This window comes from Trichosurus vulpecula, chromosome 1 (genome assembly GCF_011100635.1).
Source record: "Trichosurus vulpecula isolate mTriVul1 chromosome 1, mTriVul1.pri, whole genome shotgun sequence".
NCBI classification, from domain to species: domain Eukaryota; kingdom Metazoa; phylum Chordata; class Mammalia; order Diprotodontia; family Phalangeridae; genus Trichosurus; species Trichosurus vulpecula.
The window spans coordinates 186,338,791-186,361,441 of NC_050573.1; the positions used below are offsets into that span (position 1 = coordinate 186,338,791).

The 22,651-nt window shown below is 37.8% G+C and overlaps 1 protein-coding gene across 1 annotated transcript in view; it reads left to right on the forward strand.

Annotated features, from left to right (window-relative positions):
• The window catches only part of KDM1B (lysine demethylase 1B), a 52,329-nt gene extending 29,736 nt beyond the window's left edge, over positions 1-22,593 (forward strand). The window contains 7 exon segments of the mRNA XM_036752966.1: positions 464-595; positions 910-984; positions 12,550-12,666; positions 16,727-16,852; positions 17,833-17,955; positions 20,262-20,414; positions 20,993-22,593. Coding sequence (XP_036608861.1) covers positions 464-595; positions 910-984; positions 12,550-12,666; positions 16,727-16,852; positions 17,833-17,955; positions 20,262-20,414; positions 20,993-21,076 — 810 coding nt within the window. The 3' untranslated portion in view covers positions 21,077-22,593.
• The last annotated feature ends 58 nt before the right edge of the window (positions 22,594-22,651 follow it).

A 22,651-nucleotide genomic window follows, 5' to 3' on the forward strand; every position in this document is an offset into this window, starting at 1 on the left:
ATTTGGTATTTGAGTCTCACTAGATCTAGATTAGCTCTTAACCTTCCCACCTTCCCCCCACCCCTTTACCCAGGAACAAGTTCTATAAGACTAGGATCAAAGTCTGAAAAGGCCAAAGCAAGTATGGACTGATTTTTATCACAAGATTTAAGTGGTCAGATAAAGTGGATGTGCCTCATGACTTGACTATATTTTTATTTCTTATGAATGTTAGCTTATGCTGATGTGACCTATGATCTTAAAAATAAAATTTTAAAAAGCAGAGTTCTCAGAATAGTATCAAGGATATGAAAATCTTTATGGGCTTGTAACCTACCCTGTCCACTTTTTGGACAGGTATCTTGATACCCCTGTGTTACTTCGCATGTGTTTCCCCATCATGAAATCCTTTCAGCACTTGCCAGCTGCGGCTACGCTGGCTCACATAGTCAGATGTGTTGATTGCCTCACCTACATTTCATAGGTATCTGCTCGCTCGTGGGACCACAATGAGTTCTTTGCTCAGTTTGCTGGTGATCACACACTTCTGACTCCAGGGTATTCTGTAATAATTGAGAAGCTGGCTGAAGGACTGGACATTCGACTTAAATTTCCAGTGAGTATTAGCAAAAGTAGATTACTTTGGGTTGACTTTAGTTTGTTTCCAGGGCAGATGGAATTCAGGTGATTGGGAGGTGATAGAAAACTTAATTGTTTTCACAGTGCATTTATGTGGGTATTGAGCCCTGTTTGGTGTGTTTTTCCATGGAAGTATTTTGTATACATTCTGTTAGACTGTAGCTAGTATCATTATTCTTCCCAGTTAGGTAGCTGCAGCTATTCTAACGTAATTGGGATTCATTTTTTAAAAAGCCATGCATACCTTGGGGCCCAGTGATTTATCTTTGCAGAATTGTTTCTTTTGAATAGGTTCGGACCATTGACTATTCTGGGGAAGACGTTCAAGTCACTACCATAGATGGTACAGTTTGGGCAGCACAGAAGGTAACTAATGCATGACTTTATTTTCTCTTTCTTGACCACTACAAATGGATTTTTTTCAGGGGCACAGTTTTTTTGGATACTTTTTTTTTTGTGACAGTATATATAAACCCCAGCAAGCTTATAGCTGATCCCTAAATACAAGTTAAAATAACATGAAAATGATTGTGATGAATAGTCTTTGCAGCTTTACACATTAATAATTTACTATTTGGTAAAAGAAAGGAAGGGTGTGTTATAATTTTAGTAAGCTAATACCAATGTTTCCATGTGGGGAAATTACAAAATTACTTAACGCTGTTGGAATCAGAAGTCAAGATCTCAGATTTAAAATTGTGTTTATTCATATAGCTATGGTCATTATCTGTTATTGGTTTCTTTTTGTTTTCTTGATTGTGCATTACTTTGTATGAGTTTTCATGTATTTCTTTAAGCTCTTCATATTCATCATTCATCAAGGCACAATAATACTTATTCCATTTCATTCACATGCTACAGTTTGTTTGGCTCTTCCCGACTTGTTGGGCTAACAGTTCATTTCTAACTTTTTGCTGTTACAAGTAGTGCTGTTGTGAATATTGTTGTATATATTTTTCTTGCATAATTACAGATTGCTTTCCAAAATGGCTGGATCTATGCCCAGCCCTTAAAGGTGCCTGTTTATATTAGAGTCATTTTTAATGGCTTTTGTTTTACATTCCAAATAACTTGGAGTCTTCAGAAATTTGGGAGGGCTATATTGCATACTTTGATGAAAGCATCAAAAAAAACAACAAGCTGCTGTCAGGAATTTGCTTAGTCTAGAAAGCCATTTCTGTGTTCTGTCTGTCCTAGGCTCACTGCAATGCAGATTTAGTTCAGTCCCTTGCACAGTCTCTGGCACTTGGTGTCAAAGTTGAGTTCACGTTAAGAATGATCACCCTAAAGCATGGTAAAGTCCTCAGTTATACAAGAGAGATTCAACTTGGTTGAGATAGCAACTGCACATTGTCATGGAAACTCCTATCTCAGTGGCTTTCCATCTGCTCCTGGAATGCACTTATCCTCAACTCTGTCTCTTAGAATCCCCTCACTTCCTTCTGGGGTTGTTAGGTCAGATGTCATCTCTTGCTGGAATCTTTGATCAACCTAGTTGCTATTATTTTTGCCTTCGTGCTAGAATTACCATGTGTATACACATCAGTTTATATGTATTGGAGCTAAGTTATTGTTCCTGTCCCCGCTCCCCCCAAGGCTTAGGGACAGGGACTTTTTGTCCCCCCATTCCTAGGATAGTATCTTACACAGTAAATGTTTGTCCTTTTAAATTGGATTAGGTCTCAGAGGCCAACTAACCTAAACACGAATAAATACCCAACATTCACTCACCCCTGTCTGAAGATCTCTCTCCATTGAGGGGTAGCACTTTCTCATAAAGCAGCTCGTTTCACATTTGTATAGCTCTGATTATTAGGAAGTTTTCATTTACATTGATCCTAAATTTATTTCTTTATAGCTTCTAGGTCCTATATCCACCCCACCCCACCTCCTAAAGCCAGGCTGGATAAGTCATGTGACAGCCTTCCCAGTATATGAAGATACTGATTATTTCCTCCCTATCCCTCCCTTTACCCTGCCACCTCCAAATTGTTTCTTCAGGTAATGTCTCCACTTTCTTATTCAATTCTCATATGGCATGATCTTGGGGCCCTTGATCAATTGCAGGTGCTCAGAATGGGCCACAGTACTACAGATGTGGTCTAACCAGGAGAAAGTAACGTAGCACACCATGACCTCCCTAATCCTGGATCCTGTACTTTCATAAAACAAAATCTTAGATCAGATCTGTTTTTTTAACTGAGCTCACAGTCTGCTAAAAGCTCCAGATATTTTTCAGACAACTTCTGCAACTATATCTTCTCATTTTGTCCTTGCATAGTTGATTTTTGGAACCAAAGTGTAAGACTTTTGCACTTATCCCTATTAATTTTAATCTTAATTTATTAATTAAATCAACTAATTTATTAATGATTCATGAATATTTAATATAATTATTAACGATTTATTATTAATTAAATGTTAATATTTTAATCATATAATATAGTATATAATTATATAATTGAGTGTTAATTTTAATTAAATTAATTAAAATATTAATGATATTACTAATTAACAATTATTAATAATTAATTGTTGATTAATTTAATCCTATTTGACCTGGCCCAGCATTCTAGCCACCAAGATCTTTTTGGATCCTTACTGTCGAGCCTGTCAGCTGTTACATAATGTAAGCTCCTTGAGGTCAGGGACTGTTTAGTTTTGCCTTTTATCCCCAATGCTACCACAGCTTACACTCTATAAGGGAAGAAGAACAGTTGCATATATAGGTATGTACAAAACAGATACAAAATATGGGGGGGAGTTTTGAATGTGCTGGGGAAGAGGGGATCAGAGAAGACCTCATGTGGAAGATGGCACCTAAGGCGAATCTTAGAAAGCTACAGATTCTAAGCAGAGCTGATTACTGAATTGAATCTATGCCTTTATCCAGGTTACTGATAAAATGTTTGCAAAGCACGATAGATCCCTGGGTCACTCCTCTTGAGACCTCCTTCCAAGTTAACATTGAATCATTAATAATTACTCTTAACCAGCCCCTGAATCTAGCTAATACCATTGTTGATTAGTCCATATATTTCTATCCTTTCCATAAGAATAGTGTGTGAGACTGTCAGTTGTTTTACTTAAATCTAGGTAAACTTTATGAGAGAAATGATTCTTTTTCTCTCATATTAATAGCCAATTATTAAAATTGGGAAGACCCCAGCTTTTTTTTTCCTTGTTCTATTTACTTGTTCAGTCTCTCTAGGACCCAGCTGATGGAAGATAGGATTAACATTCTCCTCATTCTGTGTATACTACTTCACTCAACAAGTTCAGGCTTGGATGGGGATATAAATTCTTTGAATAGATGCCTAGGGCTGGGGTTAACTTAGAAGTAAATGACATAGGTTTATTAGAACAGGTTCAGCCCCTCATTATAATATTCATTCTCTCATTAATTGTAAACCAATCAGAGTTGATTGCTGCCCTCAGGAACACCTCTCTTCCAAGGGCATATAAGCCATGATCCTGCCACCATGATTGTCATTAGCATTCGGGAGTGCCAATGACCTTTGATTAAAATGCTGGGATTATTAATAAAATGACTAATTACTCAGAAATTATGTCTCTTGAACTTTTTAAACATCCCATCTGTCTCTGCTCTGGCCCTGATCTATCAGTCAAGTAGTCTTGTCAAAAAGGGAATGAGGTTAATCTGGCAAGACTTTTTCTTCATGCAGCTGTACTGTCTCTTTGTGATCACTGCTTCCTAGTTCTCAGGTTTTGCCAAGAATCTGTCAGTTTTACTGACCTGTAGTTTAAAGAATCTGTTCCCTTCCTTTCTTTTAAAACATTGGGGCAACATTTGCCCTTCTTCAAACTTGCTTTGCCTTTTTCTTTCTCAAAGGCCTTTCAGAGGTCAGTAACTGGCTGATAACCTGTATCGCACCAGTTCTTACAGTACTTTGGGGTACATTCATTTGAGGAAATAAATTCATTTAGAGGAGTGACGAGTTTGCTTTCTTGACCCCTTCCTTTTTATTTTGGACTGCCCCTCTGATTTTCTTGGTATGGAGAGAGCAAACAGTGAAGTACTTCATCTGTAAATGCCCTCGATTCTCAGCTCTGCTTACAATCTGTAGCTTCTAAGATTCAGCTTAGGTGCTATCTTCCACATGAGGTCTTCTCTGACTCCCCTCCTCCCCAGCACATTCTAACAACCCCCCCCCCAATATCTGTACAAACCTATATATATATATAATTGTTCTTCCCTTATAGAATGTAAGGAAACTTGAGGGCAGGGACTGTTTCATTTTGTCTTTGTATCTCCTTCTCGTGCCTAGCACAATGACTGGAACAGAGTAAGCACTTAATAAATGCCCTTTGATTGGTTGACTAACTCAGATTTGTACTGTCAAAGTTTGTAGTTTTAAAGAGTCTCAGGTGGTCCTGAGAATTTAAGTGATTTGTGTAGGGTCAAATAACCAGTATGGATCAAGGCAGGGCTTAAATCCATGTCTTCTGACTCAGAGGTCCCTCTATCCTCTACGCAAAAATATCTTTTCTTATGTGTCATGGATATTACTAAATTCCTACTTATCAACAACATATTGGCCATGTGCAAGCCACTTAATCTCTGTTTGCCTCAGTTTCCTCATCTGTAAAATGTGGTCAATAATAGTACCTACCTCACAGAGTTGTTGTGAGAATAAAATTAGATAACATTGTAAAGTACTTTGTAACCTTAAAGTGATATATAAATACTAGTTATTATTTTTGTTACAGAAGCAAAAACAGAGTGTTACTGAGCCTTCTCTCCACCATCTACTATCATCATCTCATATACCCCAAGCAACTGTCCTGTCATGTCTTTTACCCTCCCCTGCATCACAGCTTTAAACAGTTTCAGGTTTTTTGGTTATCCTTTTGATTTCCTTGCCAGCCTCAGTTCATACTGAGCTTCAGCACTACTGATGTTTCTGTAGGATCATGCCACTTTTTTTCTCATTTATTTTCCATTACCCACTGGTGCTGCCATCTTTTCTGTAGGTCTGATTAAAATTTAGTTTGGCTGATGCATTAATTTCCAGTTGATGGTAAGCTACTTGAAACCGTTTTCATTTTGTCTTTGTATTCTTCATGCCCAGTACAGTGCCTGGGACATAGCAGGAGCTTAATAAATGCTTGCTGAATTGATTTGAATTGCACCCCCACTGATTTCATGATCTCTCCTGTATACATCCTCTTCACTCCACTCATACTCCTGCCTTGGTGCAGGCCTTCATTCCCTTGTGCCTGGACTATTTTGGTAGCCTGCTGGTTGGTCTACCTGCTTTAAGTCCCCTCGCCAATATGTCCTCTAAGGTGCCAAAATTATCTTCCTGAACTACAGGCTTGACTCTCTCCTTCTCCCTCCCCCCCACTCCCCACATACACACATACATATACACACACTCTCTCTCCCTCTCCCTTCCTCACACCACTCACACACATATACTCTCTCTCTCTCTCACACACACACACACATTCTCCTTCCCTACCTCCCCCTGCCCCTCTCTCTTTTGGACTTTCTTTGGATTCCCAGCTCCTCTCATGGTGTTTGGCACATGGTAACATGTTTAATAAACACTTGTTGACTGACACAGTATAACTCCCTCTTTTCCTCTTCATTGTAACTGTTTCTCTTTCTGTCTACAGAATTTCATTTTCAAGAGCATGACTCTGTTGGGTTTCTTTGCCCAGTAGAATATTAGTCCATGGGTTCCTACATTCTTGTTGAACCCTTCGAAATCTGCTCTCCCAAAGTCTAGTGTGCACATCAGACTAAGATAAAGTAGTCAGTTCTTCTCAAGATTCCATCATTTGTCCATGGGAGGATAGGCTCAGATTTAGGGATTGTCTTATCTAGTGGTATCCATACTTTAAAAAAAAAAAAAACCCACACATTCCATCAGTTAAATTGAATACACATTCCAATATATATGTATTGTTAATTATATATATTTATTAATTAGTACTATGTACTGTTTTATACACACACACACATATATACATACACAAATCGAAACTAAAAGATGACATACAGAAATATTTTAAATAAATTTTTATCTTGTTAATGGTATAGAACCTTTTTTGCTCTCATTAAAATTAGTAATGGGAAAGCAGTATGATTGAATATACTTCATTCATTTTGAAAAATCCTGATTTAAGGCATTAGTGATACAGTGAGGTGAATGTCTAGTTCTGAGGTCTGTTTATTTTGATGCTTGGTCTCAAAGATACGTAGGTTGAATTGGAACAAGTGTATCATTGACTGTACTTGCCAAATTATAGGACTCCCTTTTTAGCCTCATTTACAAATTATGTAAAGGTTTTTGTTAAAGTACAGTTAGTAAATTTCCATCTTCTCTAGGGTCAATCAGTTGTTATTGAAACTGATCAGAAAAAAATAACATTTACGTATACAGTTTTTTTTTTTGGAAACTGTGTTTCCCTATCTCTTCTGGTCTAGAAGTACAAGCTATTCAGAGGTCTTACAGGCTGATTTCATAGAAGCTTTGACCTGCTTTATTTCTGATCTGGGCCAATTCACCCCTTCTTAGGCAGCTGAGGGGCTCCCTACACCACTGGGAGTTCACAATTTTGATGCTGGAATTAATCCAGTTGCCAAATTGGTTTCTACTCTACTGCAGCTCAGAACTCTCAAAGTCAAGCATTCCACCAGCCTCCCCTTTCCCCAGTAGCAGAGATTAGAGGGATGTACTACCATACTCAGTGTATTGTTATATTTTTGACATTCAGGTTCAAAACCCACTGAAACTGTATGGAAGATTTTTAATAGGTTAGAAAAAGTTATTTCCAAGTTTTAAAAATGTGCAGATAGGAGAATTTTTATAGGTGGCCACATTTACATCATTTTCAACAACAAAAGCTTATTCTTTGAACGTCTTGCTAATTTTGATAGCTTTATACTATCACTCTCTTAGCAGCTTAACATATATTTAAGGATGAGGTTCACAATTAACTATAATAAATGTTAAACCATATTTCGGATAATCCTAAGAATCCTTTCTTTTTCCTCTGACTTCCATTAGTTGTGAACTCCTTGAGGGCAGGGACTATCTTTTGCCTCTTTTTGTATTCCTAATGCTTAGTACGGTGCCTGGCACATAGTAGGCACTTAATAAATATTTATTGATTCGCTTCTTGTTGTATCTGATTAGAGTATTATTGTTTTTATCTTGTAATATGACTGGTGAAGAGTTCTTAATAGGAACAGAGGTGTCAACTTGGGAATTTTCTTGTTGTTCCCTCGTCTTATGTTTTAAGCCATGTGCCAGGTGATATTATTGTGACTCTGAGGTTTCGTCTGAGGATTCTTTTTAAGTTACTTGTCTGTTTTGTTAGTGTTGGTTTGGTTAAAACCAGACAACATAATCAATAAGCATACCTAACTGGGTAAATGGAAACATTAGTGTTCCACAAAGAATTTGAAATCAAATGAATTTTTGAGGGTGCCACTGTCAACCTGAGTTGTAGAATTCTTAATCTTCCTTCATGCCATATGACACAAGCCTGCCTGACATGGAAGGAGGGTACCAGCATCAATTTTGTGTTAATATTACTAAGGCTTAATTATTTTTAGAAAACAAATAGAAATAGAAATTGTAATATTTTCTTTCTAACCCACCAGTGAACCATTTTTACACCGTATTCTGGGGACCACTGACTTAGTCCATACATCTTCATGTTATAAATGATGAAACTCAAAGGAGTGAAGTAATTTGCCTAATTTTTCCACAGGTAGTAGATAATAGTCAGGATTGAAACCCAGATCTTCTAACTCCAAAAGCAATATTTGTTCTGCTGCATTATACCACTTCTTTGTTGGTGAGAATAAGCTCCAAGTCCTCTCATTGGTGCATTTGCCTTTAATCATTAAGGCAAGCTGAGACATTATTAGTTGCTGTGCTTATTGACAGAAATCCTGTAGATTAATTAAATTTAATTGGATTAAATTTATTTAATTGCTGGCATATAGCATTTTGAGGTTAGCAAAACACTTTACAAATATCTCTTTTTATCTTCACAACAATCCTGGGAGGTAGATGCTATTATTATCCCTATTTTGCAATTGAAGTAACTGAGGTAGATAGAATTTAAGTGACTTGCCCAGGGTCACACAGCTAGTAAGTATCTGAGGCTGAATTTGAACTTGGGTCTTCTTGATGCCAGGCCTGACACTTTTATCCACTGTGCCACATAGTCCCCCATTGTTGCTATATCACATCTCCATGCCAGATTTGGGATGTGCTTCTCCCATCTTTCCAGGCAATCTATTGTATAATTAAACGACAGTGTCCTTTTTGATTTTGGCCCTGCTGATCTTTACCTAGATGTTCTCCACTATTATTTCCCTTTTGGATTTGGTTTTCCTCTCTTGAGTACATCTTAATATCTGTTGCTTTTCTTCTCACACAACACCTGCTGAGTGAGTAAAATTAATATTAAATTTATTTATGAATTTTCTTTTCTCTACAATGATACAACAACCACAAGTTCATGGTACACATGATGAAACAGGACACAGTATTGAGAACCACTGCCTTGAGGATTTCATTTCTTTCATAAGAAATCTTAATCTATAGCAGTGCTCCCTCTCAGTTATTTCTGGCAGGATTGTTTCTGCCAGAAGTTAGGAGATACTATTTTGGTTTGAAAACCTGTTTTTCTTATGTCCTGAGCTACACAGAAGCTATGTAAGCATCTTTTAGTGGGGACTGAACATTCACTATGTGTTTCGTCTTCCTTGGATCCTTTTTGTATACTCTCTTAACCTCATAGCATCTATGGTTCCATATTATAATTCCTTGGAGGACATACAGCTGCTGCTTCTTCAAGGTGTCTAGCTTCCTTCTTACCTGTTACTTCGTTTCAGGTGTTCTGTTGTGCTCTTTTGCATCAGTTCTATCCTCCAGCCTTCTTACAAGCTCAGAATTCCTTTCAGATCCTTCTTAGTTACTATTTTTACACTGAAGCTCTCTCATTTAAAAAAAAAAATTCTCTCACTTTGCAGATGAAGACACCAAGGGCCTAGAGGGTAACATGATTTGCCCAAAGTCACATAGTAAGTGGTAGAGCTGGGATCCAAACCCAGGTGTTCAAGTTGAGTGCTCTCTTTGCTGCACCATGTTACTGCCCTAAAGGAGGGGCACAGCCTCAGGAGCTACATTGGGCAAAGCTTCATATCTGGCTTTCATCATAAAGCAATTTTTTTGGTTTTTAGGGAGCTAATACAAGCCATATTGGAAAGGATAGAGCCTTTACCATTATCCAGTCCAGGAAAATAATTATAGGCAAACAGTGTCCAGCTTATATTTGATGTACCAGTCGCTTCTTTAGTGAATGGTTATGTCTGTGTCTGTTGCTTCTGCTGGGACCTAGCCTCCCATATTTGTATTTGTCATTTGCCCTCTTTGCCCTTTGAACTTTTCTGCTATCAAGAAAATATGACCAGAATCAAGATATCAGACTCTTAGCACTCTCCCTACCACTTTTCCATCCTAGATGGGATAGTTTGTACTTTTTCCTCCTTTGGTTTTAAAAGTATGGATTTGATTTGATTTTGGAAGTATCTGACTTCTAAGTATGTTTTTAGATTTTCAAATACATACTTAAGACATTGGTAGGGTCTGTGTAACTATCAGTGCTGTACTCATTTCTAGGAGTAACTTTTTCTCACCCTTCAAAGTATTCTCCAATAGACACTTTCCACTTCTGTCAAAACTATTCTTAAGACTTGCTGGTCGAAAGTTTTTTCTTTATTTAATGATTTTCTGCTGCCTGGAAGACTCTTCCTATCAGCCTGTCTAAATACTTTCTGTCAGTAAGGGTCCAACTCAAACCCTACTTATTCCACAAAGCCTGCTGTACTCCAACTCACATTTTGATTTTCCTTCTCAGGTTGGTTTTCCTTCTTATAATTGTTACTTTACATAACCATCATCACTCAGTTTAGTATTTCGTCATTCTTTAATTGCTTCTTGTATTAATAATTGTAAGTTCTTGAAGGGCAAGGAATACTGTTAAGTTTTTTGTATCCCTCACACTGGCTGGGTAATAGTAAGAATTCAGTAAATATTGCATTGGTCTGAATATAGACCACCTCAAGGATTTCTGAAATGTAAATATACATGTGTATTTATGTACATATATCCAGATATGCATGTATATGTATATATATGTAAACACACATACTCCGAAAAACAGCAGCAATGTTAAATTATAGTCGAGTTTTATAGGAGTCGGATTTGGGGATATGGCTTATATTTGAATCAGTTCACAATACTTGTTGATTTTATTTAATCATACATTTCAGTGGAAGAGATAGTATGCTGGTAATGTTAGGAGACTCTACCCTTATACTATATGTGAGCTTTTTTATTTTCCCTCTTCTGATTTTGAAATCATAAAAATGTTATAAATCTGGTTATAAATATCTTAGAGCATTTGTGTTATTCATCTGCCCTATGTGTGTTCATTGGCTTTTTTTAATTAAATTTTATTGTTTTCAATAAAAAATTAATTTTCTTTCCCACCCAACTCTTCATCACTGGGAGAAACCCCCCAACCCCAGAAAAACAAAACCTTTTTAATAAATATGCATAGAGAAGCCAGACAAATTACCTCATTGTCCATGTCAAAATATATGTGTGCGTATGTCTGTGTATATAGATGTGTGTGTATATAAACACACATATATATACATGCACATATATACATACACATATGTCTTATTCTATATTCTGAGTCCTGTGTCAAGAGGTGGGTAGTGTGGAGGGACCCCTGAACTTGCTTTCTTGACTTACCGTATTTTCCAGAGATGAAGACCCCCTAAACTAGCATAACAGTGATCTTTTGCAATTGAACTTTATTAAACTTTCAGTGCCCTTGAACCAAGTCACCTACTTCCTTGCCTCCAGCCAGTCTACTCAGACTGATAAACTGTGCTGCTGGGACACTTTTAGATCAGCAGAACATTCTCCCTCCATGGTCTGACATTCCCAAGCCCTTTTGCTCCCTATCACTTCCTCTCCCCTTCTGCTCCCTTACTTTGCTCAGGTGGGAGGGGATCGCTCTCCACTCTTCTCACAAGACCCTTTTTGCCACCCCATAAATATCCAAGGCTTGGTCTATATCACAGGCCCCTTGGTATAAGGAGTTCTCACATGCATGTGCCTTTCTCTGGTAATAAATCAAGTTACTACCATGTCTTGTGGAGTTATGACTTTTGAGTAACAGTGGAATGTTTCATTACAAGTCATCTGGAATCATAGATGGTCATTTTATTGATCAGAGTTCTTAAGATTTTCAAAGTTGTTTGTTTTTACAGTGTTGTTATTATATTATATTTTTTCTCCTGCTTCTGCTCACTTTATTCTGCATCAGTTCATCTGAGCTTTTCCAGGATTTTCTGAAACCATCCCCTTCATTTCTTATGGCACAATGTTATTCTCTTCCATTCACATACCATAATTTGTTCAGTCATTCCTCAATTGATGGGTACCTCCTTAGGTCCCAGTTCTTTGCTACTATAAAAAAGAGGTTCCCTAAATATATTTGCATATAAACGTTCTTTTCCTCTTTCTTTAATGTCTTTGGGGTATAATGGTGATATTGACAGATCAAGAGTTATGCAGTGTTTAGTAGCTGGTGGAAAAGTTCCAAATTGCTCTACACAGCGCCATAATACATAATATGCTTGTTTCCCTGCAGCCTCTCTAACCTTGATTATTTTCCTTTTTGTCATAATTGCTAATATAATTGAATGTTAGGTAATCAGTGGCAGTAATTTGCATTTCTCTAATTATTAGTAATTCAGAACATTTTTTTCTTATGGCTATTAATAGCTTGAATTTCTTCCTTCGCATATTGCCTGTTCATATCCTTTGGCCAATTATGTGTTCATTGTTTTGTTTCACACAGGTGTTAGTCACTGTACCTTTGTCCTTGCTCCAGAAAGGTGCTATTCAGTTTAATCCACCATTGCCTGAGAGGAAAACAAAAGCCATCAATAGCTTAGGAGCAGGAATCATTGAAAAGGTAATTTCAATGACTTTGGTCAGCCTTTGGAATTAAAGGGTCAATAGATGTTTCATGAGATGTTCCAGTGTATTCTAGATCATTCTGGTCCTAATTTTTCTTCATGGATGCATTCCTGGAGGGCAGGAAGCTCAGAATTCACTTTGAATTATAAAATAGTTAATTGGTTGGGGAAAAGTTACTACTGGAGTGGTTCTCCAAAAAGAGCCTTTGGTTGTTGGACCAGTATGAACATAGATTCAGAGTACAAGGTGTTGGGAGCTATTGGGCTCAGATCTCTGGGGGAGCCCACTTTGTGTCATGAGCAAAACAAGATTTTTCATGATAGAACTATATGATGAACACAGGACCTAGTATCTTGTATGTAGGCATTTAGTAAATTTTTATAGAATTGCATATGTTAATGTGGCAGTACTAATAAAAAAGACATGGAACATACTCTGTCAAAAGTTTTAAAATTTAGAAGCAGCATTAGTTCAAAAGAGCCCATTATTTACTTCTTTGCAATAGTCACTCCAGGTTAAAATTGGAAGGAGACAGGTAGATAGTTGATGAGTCCATATCAAAATGCAAAATAAACTTTGCCAAATGATTATAATGACTGAACATCATAAGATCATTAATCTAAAGCTCAGAGGCCATCTACTAATATGGCTGCCTCATTTTATATGTGAGGAAGCTGAAGCCCAGGGAGATTAATCAGTCAGTCAATAAACATTTTTTAAGCACCTACTATCTTCCAGGCACTGTGTTAAGTGCTAGGGTTACAAAAAGAGGCAAAAGATGGTCCTTGCCCTCAAGGAGCTTACAAGAGTCTAATGGGGGAAACAGCATGCAAACAAATATATACAAAGCAAGCTATATAAAGGAAAAACCGGAAATAATTAACAGAGGGAAGGCACTAGAATTAAGAGGTGGTGGGGAAAGGCTTCCAGAAAAAGATGGGATTTTAGTTGGGACTTAAAGGAAGCCAGTAGGTAGAGTTGAAGGAGAGAGTTTTAGGAATGCAGGACTGCCAGAAAAAAATGCCCTGAGCCAAGAGATGGAGTGTTTTTTTTTGTGGAATAGCCAGGAGGCTAGTGTCACTGGATTGAAGAGTAAGTCGTGGAGAGTAGGGTATAAGAAGATTGGAAAGTGGGTGGGGTAGGTTATAAAGGACTTTGAATACCAAACAGAGGAATCTGTATTTGATCATGGAGGCAATAGGGAGCCACTGGGCTTTATTGAGTAGGAGAGTGACATGGTCAGACTTGTGCTTTAGGAAAACCACTTTGGTGGCTGAATAGAGAATAGATTACAGTTGGGAGAAACTGAGGCAGGCAAACCCACCAGCTGGCTATTGCAGTAGTCCAGGCATGAGGTGATGAGATCCTGCACCAGAGGGGTGGTTGTGTCAGGGAAGAGAAAAGGGCATATTTGGGGGATGTTGTAAAGGTGAAACTGACAGGCCTTGGCAGCTGATTAGGTATGGCGGGTGAGAGATAGTGAGGAGATGAGGATGACTCCTGGGTTGTGAACCTGAGGGACAGAGAGATTAGTGTTACCGTCTATGGTAATAGGGAAAGTGGGAGGTGAGGAGGGTTAGGGGAAAAGATGAGTTCTGTTTTGGACATGTTTAGTTTAATATGTACTGGACATAATGGTTTGAGATGTCTGAAAGGCAGTTGGAGATGCAAGATTGGAAATCAACAGAGAAGTTGGGACAGAATAGGTAGATTTAGTATCATTAGAGAGATGGCAATTAAATCCATAGGAATTGATGAGATCACCACGTGAAGTGGTATAGAGGGAGGGGAGACGAGGACCCAGGACAGAACTCTAAGGGACACTCAGATTAGAGGCCCTGATCTGGATGAAGATGCAGCAAAGGAGAGTGTGAAAGTGTTCAGGTAGGAGGGAGGAGAACAAGGAGAGAATGGTGCCCCAAAAGCCAGACAAAGGTGGGTAGCAAGGAGGAAAGGGTGATCGGCAGTGTCAAAGAAAATGAAGACTGAAAAAAGGCCATTGTATTTGGCAACTAGGAGATGATTGGTAACTGGAGAGAACAGTTTGGATGGAATAAGGTTGAAAGCCAAATTGTAGGGGGCTAAGAAGTGAGAGGAGAGGAAGAAGGGGCATCTATTTTAGACAGCCTTTTTAAGGATAAGGATAAAAATATGAGAGGATGGTAGGTAGGGTTGGAAGGAGCAAGTAAGGGTTTTTTCAGGATGGGGAAGACATGGACATGTATGTAGGCAATAAGGAATGATCCAGTAGAGAGGGAGAGAGTAGAGAGCGTGCTCGAGTGGGGCTGGCACAGGGGTGGGGGTGGTAATTTGTTGGAGGAGATGGGATGGAATAGGGTCATTTGAACAAGTAGGGGCTTAGCCTTGGTAAGTAGTAGGAATACTTTATCATGTGAAACAGGGGTGAAGGAAACAGGAATGGCAGAAGGCACCTGACTGATGGGAGGTGAGGAGGAGGGGAGAAGAGGGAGCTCATGGGTGAATGGCCTCATTTTTTTTTTTCTGTAAAATATGAGGCAAGGTTCTTTGCTGAGAGTAGGGAGAAAGGAACCATGGCGGGGTTTGAGAAAGAGCCTCTTTGGAGAGGGGGATAGTGAATTGATAAGGGAGGAGGTGGTATTGCTTGTGAGGGCCCAGTTGAGGCTATGTAACATAAATTTGTTAATGGATTTAGTCAGAATGGTTGCGATTTTCTCCACTTTTATTCAGCAAGTTTGTAGGAGCAAAGGTAGTGAGTGGTGGGAGTGATCCAAGGCTGAGGCTTGGCTGGGTGATATGAAAAGGCAGTGGAAGACAGTATAGAGTTGCATTGCCTATGGTCACATAAGTAATAATCATCAGAATTGTCCAAGAAAAGCCCAAAAGAATATTCATAAAACAAGATCGAGAGCTAGCCAAGATGTCTGGCTTTTGAGCCAATAAATAGCAACTCCAATCTCTGCTAAAGAGCAAGGCAGCAAGACAACAGGTGGAGATATTGATTTGAAGCCCTGGGTTCAAGTTCTACCACTGATGCTTAACTGACTGTGTGTGCCTGGATAAGCCACTTAAACCTTTTGGTGCTCTAGGCATTTCTCTAAGATAAAAAGTTTCAGAGAAGATGCCCACTTGCATTGACAGGAGTTTCCTCACTTTAGACTTCCTTCTTCTAATGAAAATTCTTCTAAATAGGTCTAGTTCCTACTGCTAATAGTAATCAATTCATATAGTACTTTAAGATTTATAAAACTATAACAATGCTGTGAGGTTGAAAGAGAATTATCTATTTTTACAGATAAGGAAACTGAAGGGCTAGGGATTAAGTGGCTCTTTATGCTCATACAGCTAAAACGCATCAAATCTGTGACTCAGGACCAGCATTTTTTTTACCATTATACTTCTATTGGGACAGACAGGCCTCATTTCTTTCAGTCTTTAATTTTACCAGTTAAATTGGTCAGTGCTAACTAGTATAGAGCTATATTTGACTTTGAGGCTTCTTGGATGGCTTCCACAAACATCCAGATAGACAAAGGCCACGTATGTGACCATGTGCAGCTTGTATGTGGCTGTGTATATTCAAGATTTCAATTTATGGAAAACTTTAAAATGAGGTTGACAGGAATGCTTCAGTGTTCCAAAGGGTTTATGATCTCATTGATGTCGGTATCGCTTCCATCAGTGCAGACTATAACTCTTCTAAGCTTGTGCATCCTCTGTGACTCATTTATGTCTTCCCATAAGCTATCCCCAAGGATAACTTATCCTACCCAACATACTAGGGAACTTCCTCAGTTTCTTTTGACATCAGGAGGATATTTGTGGAGTTTGTGACATGCTAAACCCATCTTCCTTTTTGGTCATTTTTTTTGATGACATGAGTGGGGTCCACTCATACTTAAGACTAAGGGCCCACCTTGTTTTAGCATCACCTCATGTCCCCAAACCGTGGTACTGAAGACTATCCCACTATGAGACTGTCAAGTCAAACAGGAAGATGCTTCTATATGAGGAATTAGCATTGTACTACCCTAACAGCTAAATTAAGACAGACTTCTCTTTCTTCCACTCTTCAGATTGCCTTGGAATTTCCTTATAGATTTTGGGACAGTAAGATTCAAGGAGCTGATTTTTTTGGCCATGTTCCTCCTTGTTCCAGCAAGCGTGGACTTTTCGCTGTATTTTATGATATGGATCCTCAGGTATGAGATTTGTGTAATATGGTTTGAATCCTCTTATTCTAGCTTAGAATTTGGTTTGATTATTGCCCATTTGCCAAGACCAAACACTGTTTACGTAAAGAATATAAGAAACATTACTTGGGTATTTGCATCCTAAGGGGAAATCTATATCTTTATGGGAAAGGAAGTCTAACATTCAGGCTGATTTTCCTAGAGTGTAAGACAGTCAGACTCAAAGTGAAATATGAGAATCTTGGTAGCAGCATGTATTCATTTCAGATAAATTAAGAATTACTTGTCAAAATACCACTTGCTCAAATCATTGGTAAACATCCACAAGGGTACTTGGGTGAGCTGCTCCAAAATACAAGAAAATATCTTGTGTCTAGATGAGATTTGGACTGACAGGAAAAAAGGAACCCTAGGATTAGGAAGGGTGGATGGGAGAACATAAAGTGACTTTACTGCTGCAACCATAATTGAAGCTTGAGACCACTGTACAATTTTACAGTGTGTTCTGCTATTGCTGTTTTTTATAAACTATTTTTGGAGCCTCTGTCGAGGCTTACTCTTAAGTCTCATCAATTTTCATATGGAAATAAGTGGTAGACTTTTTGTACTGTGCAGGAAAGGGCCTTCTATAGTTAACCTCAGCCTGGCCCTAAACCTTTGCATTTTTTTCTTTCCATCTTCTACCACACTTCATTATTATGAAAGTCTATAAGGAAAGCATAAAATAGATCATTGGTTTTGGAGTGGCTTTATGGGGGGAGGAATACCCCTGTAAAATAAAGGCTTGCATATCTCTGCAGATGCCTAAATAGGAGTGAAATTAGGTAAAAGAATGCATTGGTGAGTAGAAAAAGCAGGAAATCATTTTGAGGGAAGGAAAAACCTTTATATAGGAAAAAAGAAAACCTCTTTTGTCAGCTTGGAATAGCAAGTTGGAAAAGTGTAGTTTTTGAAAAATGAAGGAAGCAATTTTTTCTGGTATTTTTCAGGGTAAATACAGTGTTTTGATGTCAGTCATTACTGGAGAGGCTGTAGCATCCATTAAGAACCTGGATGACAAACAAGTCCTACAACAGTGCATGGCCACACTCCGGGAACTATTCAAAGAACAAGTAAGACTCTTTAAAATGAGAAACACTTGCCATCTACTAATTTAATTTGTTATTCCTTGTAAGACTACTGGTCAGCAAGGATGAGAATGAAGAGTATTCTTCATGCATGTATTCTTCGGTGTGTTCCTAAATTTTACTTTTCTTTTCACTACCTGATGTTGGCTAGGAATTGGTGATTCCCTCTGTTGTGTCTTTCCTTTTCTGTAGTTATCTCTTGGGGCTTTCTTCTCAGTGTAAAATCTTAAGGCTGCAACTTTGTATTGAGGATTATATACAATTCTCCAAACTTTAGCAAACTTACAGAGACAGTTTCCTTTAAAAGGATGTAGTCTACAGTACTCTAGTGATCATAGGTTAACCTTCAAATTTGAAAGGGACTTTGGATATTGTCTTGGCCACCCATCTCATTTTGCCCTTAAAGAGAACTGAGACACACAGATGGGATGTGACTTGCCTCGGGTTGCACAGATAGCAAGTAGCAGAACCAAGATTTGAACTCAGGTCTTCTGATGCCAATTTTAGTGCTTTCGGCCATGTGATGTGCACTAGTATCATGTATACCATCTTCCCCCTAAAAAGAATGCAACTTCCCTCCCCCCCAAGAAAGCTTAAGGTGATTTATACATTTCAACTGAATAATACTCACAGGAGTCTCAAGAGATGCATAGATATCAGAGTCAATATTGATCTAACATATGAAGCAGCCATGAAAATATAAAATGATTTATCTGAGGCCACCTGAGTCCAGCTGTCAGTGATCGTTTTGCAGATATGTCACTTATTAGAACTTCTTGTCAGTTCATATTAAGTCTTGAATTTTCTATATCCATGGCATCCCTTGAATCCATCCCCTTCTCTCCAGTTACGTGGCCACAACCCTAGTTCAAACCTTTATCAGCTCTTAACTGGACTGGAGCAATAGCTTTCTAATTTGGACCCCTGACTACCTTCTCTTTCTTCTCCAAGTCATCCTTCATGCAGGTGCCAAATTTAATATTCTTAAAACACATGCCCATATCAATTCTTTGCTAAAATAGTTCCTGTAGTTCTGCATTTTTTCTAGGCTAAAATAAAACCTTTGTCATTTCAAGCCCTTTCCCAGTCTGGTTCCAGCTTATCTTTCAAGACTTTCCCCCACCATTCCTCCTCTTCGCATATTTTGCATTGCTGCTATCTGTTCCTCTTATCATTCCATCTTCTGCCTTTGTGCCAGTTTTTAGGTTTTCTTCCGTGCCTGGAATGTGCATACCTTTTTCAGCACCATTTGTTGGAATTCCTATATCCTCTTACGGAAGGCCTTTATTGACACCCCTCCCCCTTGTTAGTGTGCTCCTCCAAATACTTTGTATTAACTTTTCTATGTATATATCATACCTCTCCACTCCCCTACCTCCTGCCAATAGAACATAAGCTTCTTGAGGGCAGGTCTGAATTCTTTATCTCCTTTATATCTCCAGCATGTAGCAAAGTGCCTCCTAATAAAGGCTTTACTAAATTGGATTTTTGCATTTGGATCCAATAGCATTTTTCTCCAAGTGGTCCCTAACTTATGAATGGGTTTTATTTCAAAAGTTTGTGTTGTTTAGAATTTGAAAATTTTTCCCATGGGAAACAATGTTACGAAGCATGGTTAGGTTTGCAGGGTAGCCCATTAAAATAAAAGCCTTTTCACAAAGCCCATCATGTACATAGTATAATACTAGTCATAAAATTTAAAGCTAGAAGTGACAATGGAAGTCATCTAGTCCAACTCTTAGTTCATATAAGAGGAAACACGTCCAGAGAAAGCAAATGATCTCCCCAGAATCCCATAGTAGCAGAGTCAAGACTAGACTATTGGCCACTCAACTTCCCATTCCACTAGCTTTTCTAATAGTACTTTATCATCTCACCATCATTCATAAGGTTTCTTATAGGAAAATACATTCAAAAATTCTAATTTGGGGATGCCTGGAAAGGTCTCTTCAACCCCTCCACCCTCTTTCCCTTTACAAGCTTGTAGAGGCCAAAACTGCCATTTCCAAGTGGTGACTATTTGGGCCTGGGACAGAGGTTCTGGTAGGGTTGGATGTAGGAGAAGGAATGGGGATTTGTTTACTGTCTTTAGGTATGTTTACTTATACGTGTGAGAACATGTACACACATTAGTCTTTACAACTTTTCCCTAGTACTTTCTTCAGTATCCTTTGGTAGTGAGTTAAAACTTGAGTATAGTGGGAATGTCTCTCCCTCCATGCTCAATATTTCACTTCAACTCCAGTTGCATAGTATGATTTCTTTTTTATTTAAAATTCTGGTCAACACAGGAAATACCAGACCCAGTAAATTTCTTTGTTACTCGGTGGAACGCAGAGCCATGGATCCAGATGGCATATAGTTTTGTAAAAACAGGAGGAAGTGGTGAAGCTTACGACATCCTAGCAGAAGACATACAAGGAACTATTTTTTTTGCTGGTGAGGTATGTGACTTGATTCCCCAACCTCCAACCACATTTGGTTAATTTTATTGCTAAAGAAATGTCTGTGGGCCTACCCAGGACCAGGGAACAATTGGCTAAATAAATAGGGATATGTACCAGAAACATTTGTGATAACATCTAGAAAAATTATTTCTAACTATTGCAGTGTTCATATTTACATTATAATCTTGGTATTTTCTAGTACGAGAATATTCTAATATTGCTACTTGGTTCAACATACTGTATAAGGAGAAATTACCTTGCAGAGGTCTGTTGGTACCATGTTGGTAAATGGGCAGTAGTCACTTTTTATAGTATTGTTGATTGCATAATGGGATTTATAATGGGGTTTGGCTATTGAAACATTATTGCAAAACATTGTTGGTTGGAAAATGACCTTATGCCTTATGTGGTATTATATGTCTCCAGAGTAAAACTAAGTTTTTCTTTTAAGCTCTGCCAAATTGTCCTTGATCTTTTTCCTTGCTTTGCGAGAGCGTGTATAATTGTAATTTTGGAGCATGTTTTACTTTTATTACCTCAGTTTTTTATATCTGATCTCATTCTCTTTGTTACAGGCAACAAATAGGCACTTTCCACAAACAGTCACAGGGGCATACTTGAGTGGTGTACGAGAAGCAAGCAAGATAGCAGCATTTTAACTCTAATTTTCTCTGGACCCAGCTCTTTCTCCTAAGGGAAAAATATTGCAAAGATGGACACTGTTTCAACTGATTTTTCTCACTTAAACTTTTTGGATACCAGAAATTGAAATATTTCTATTGTGACGTATTGATGTATATTGTTTAGCACTAAATATGGAAGCACTAGCCACAGAAAATGATTGTTAGCACTTATATTTGACTTTATTTTCCTCTTAACTAGCTCACACTATGCCTATAGCCCTTTGTGTTTCAGACAGTAAGGCTATGGACATTGAATGACCTTGTGTCTTAAAGTAAGGTTCATGGTTAGACTTACTTCAAATTTGTATTTCATCCAGCTTGTCACCTTCAAAAGGTGAAAAGTTAAAGGAATCATTGAACAACCTAGATGTAGCCATGAATCTAAATCATGAAAACTCATCCTCTTTTACCACATGAGCCTTAAAACTTTTGTATCTCCCTAAAACTAAGCTTTTATTTACGGCTTGGATAACAAAGACTGGCATTATGCAGATCTTTGCTTTAATCAAAGATAAGCTGAAACTCTGAGACTATTTTTTGTACTGTACATATTTCTTCCTGTTGGCTACTTGGAGGGTATTTAAATTTTAGAAATCTTTTATGATAAAACATTTTCGATTTGTTCAGTCACATTTGCAAGAGAGCCAAAAGTAATCTCTTCTCAAGAGCAAATTTCTCAAACCATTGAATGCTTAGGAAATTAGCCTGAAAAACTGAGAATCGGAAATAAACAAACTTTATTTAGTTTTTGTATTAAAGTGGCATTAAAAAGGCTCTTTTTTTGAAGCCAAACTTCATGGTTAATATACTTGAAATATCCTTGAGTATGGCAATCACTATTAAAGATTTGAGAAGATAATTTTATAAAGCTTAGAAAAGATTTTTGCTAGAAATAAGACACAAATAACTGGAATATATCTCCTAATAGATCTCTGCTCAGACTATTCCATAGGCAGGTCCAGTGGAAAATTAAAGAAAAATGTCAGATTTCCCTAATCTTCCTCCCCACATTAACCATATCCTACCCTAACACACACACACGCACGCACGCGCACATAATGAATACTTATTTTGATTATAGAGTGCTTAGAGTAATTACTTAAAACATATTTTCAGGTTTACCTTGTAAAGAGATTCAATAAAGGAAAGCTACTTTGTGTTATTTGTCCCAGTGTGAATACAATTTAATTACAATCTCTAATGTAAATGTCTGGGAATACGGATAACTAGATTTTTTTTCCTAATCCAAACATGGCAATTTAACCTGCTTTTCAATGATTTAAAAATTGAATCTTAAGGATATAACCTAAACATTTCTGTTTAATATTCAGTTCTAAGTCAACTATAATTACCTTCTGTCATTAGTTCTATGTTTACCTGTAAGAGAACATTGGTACTAGTTGGAATATTACTTTCAACTACTGAGCATATTAGAAGTATGGCAAGAGTTAAATGATCAAAAGCATCAAGTTTGAAATAGTACACACACACACACACACCCCAGCTAAATTATTATGTTGTTACACGAGGACATTTAAAAACTGTACTTTT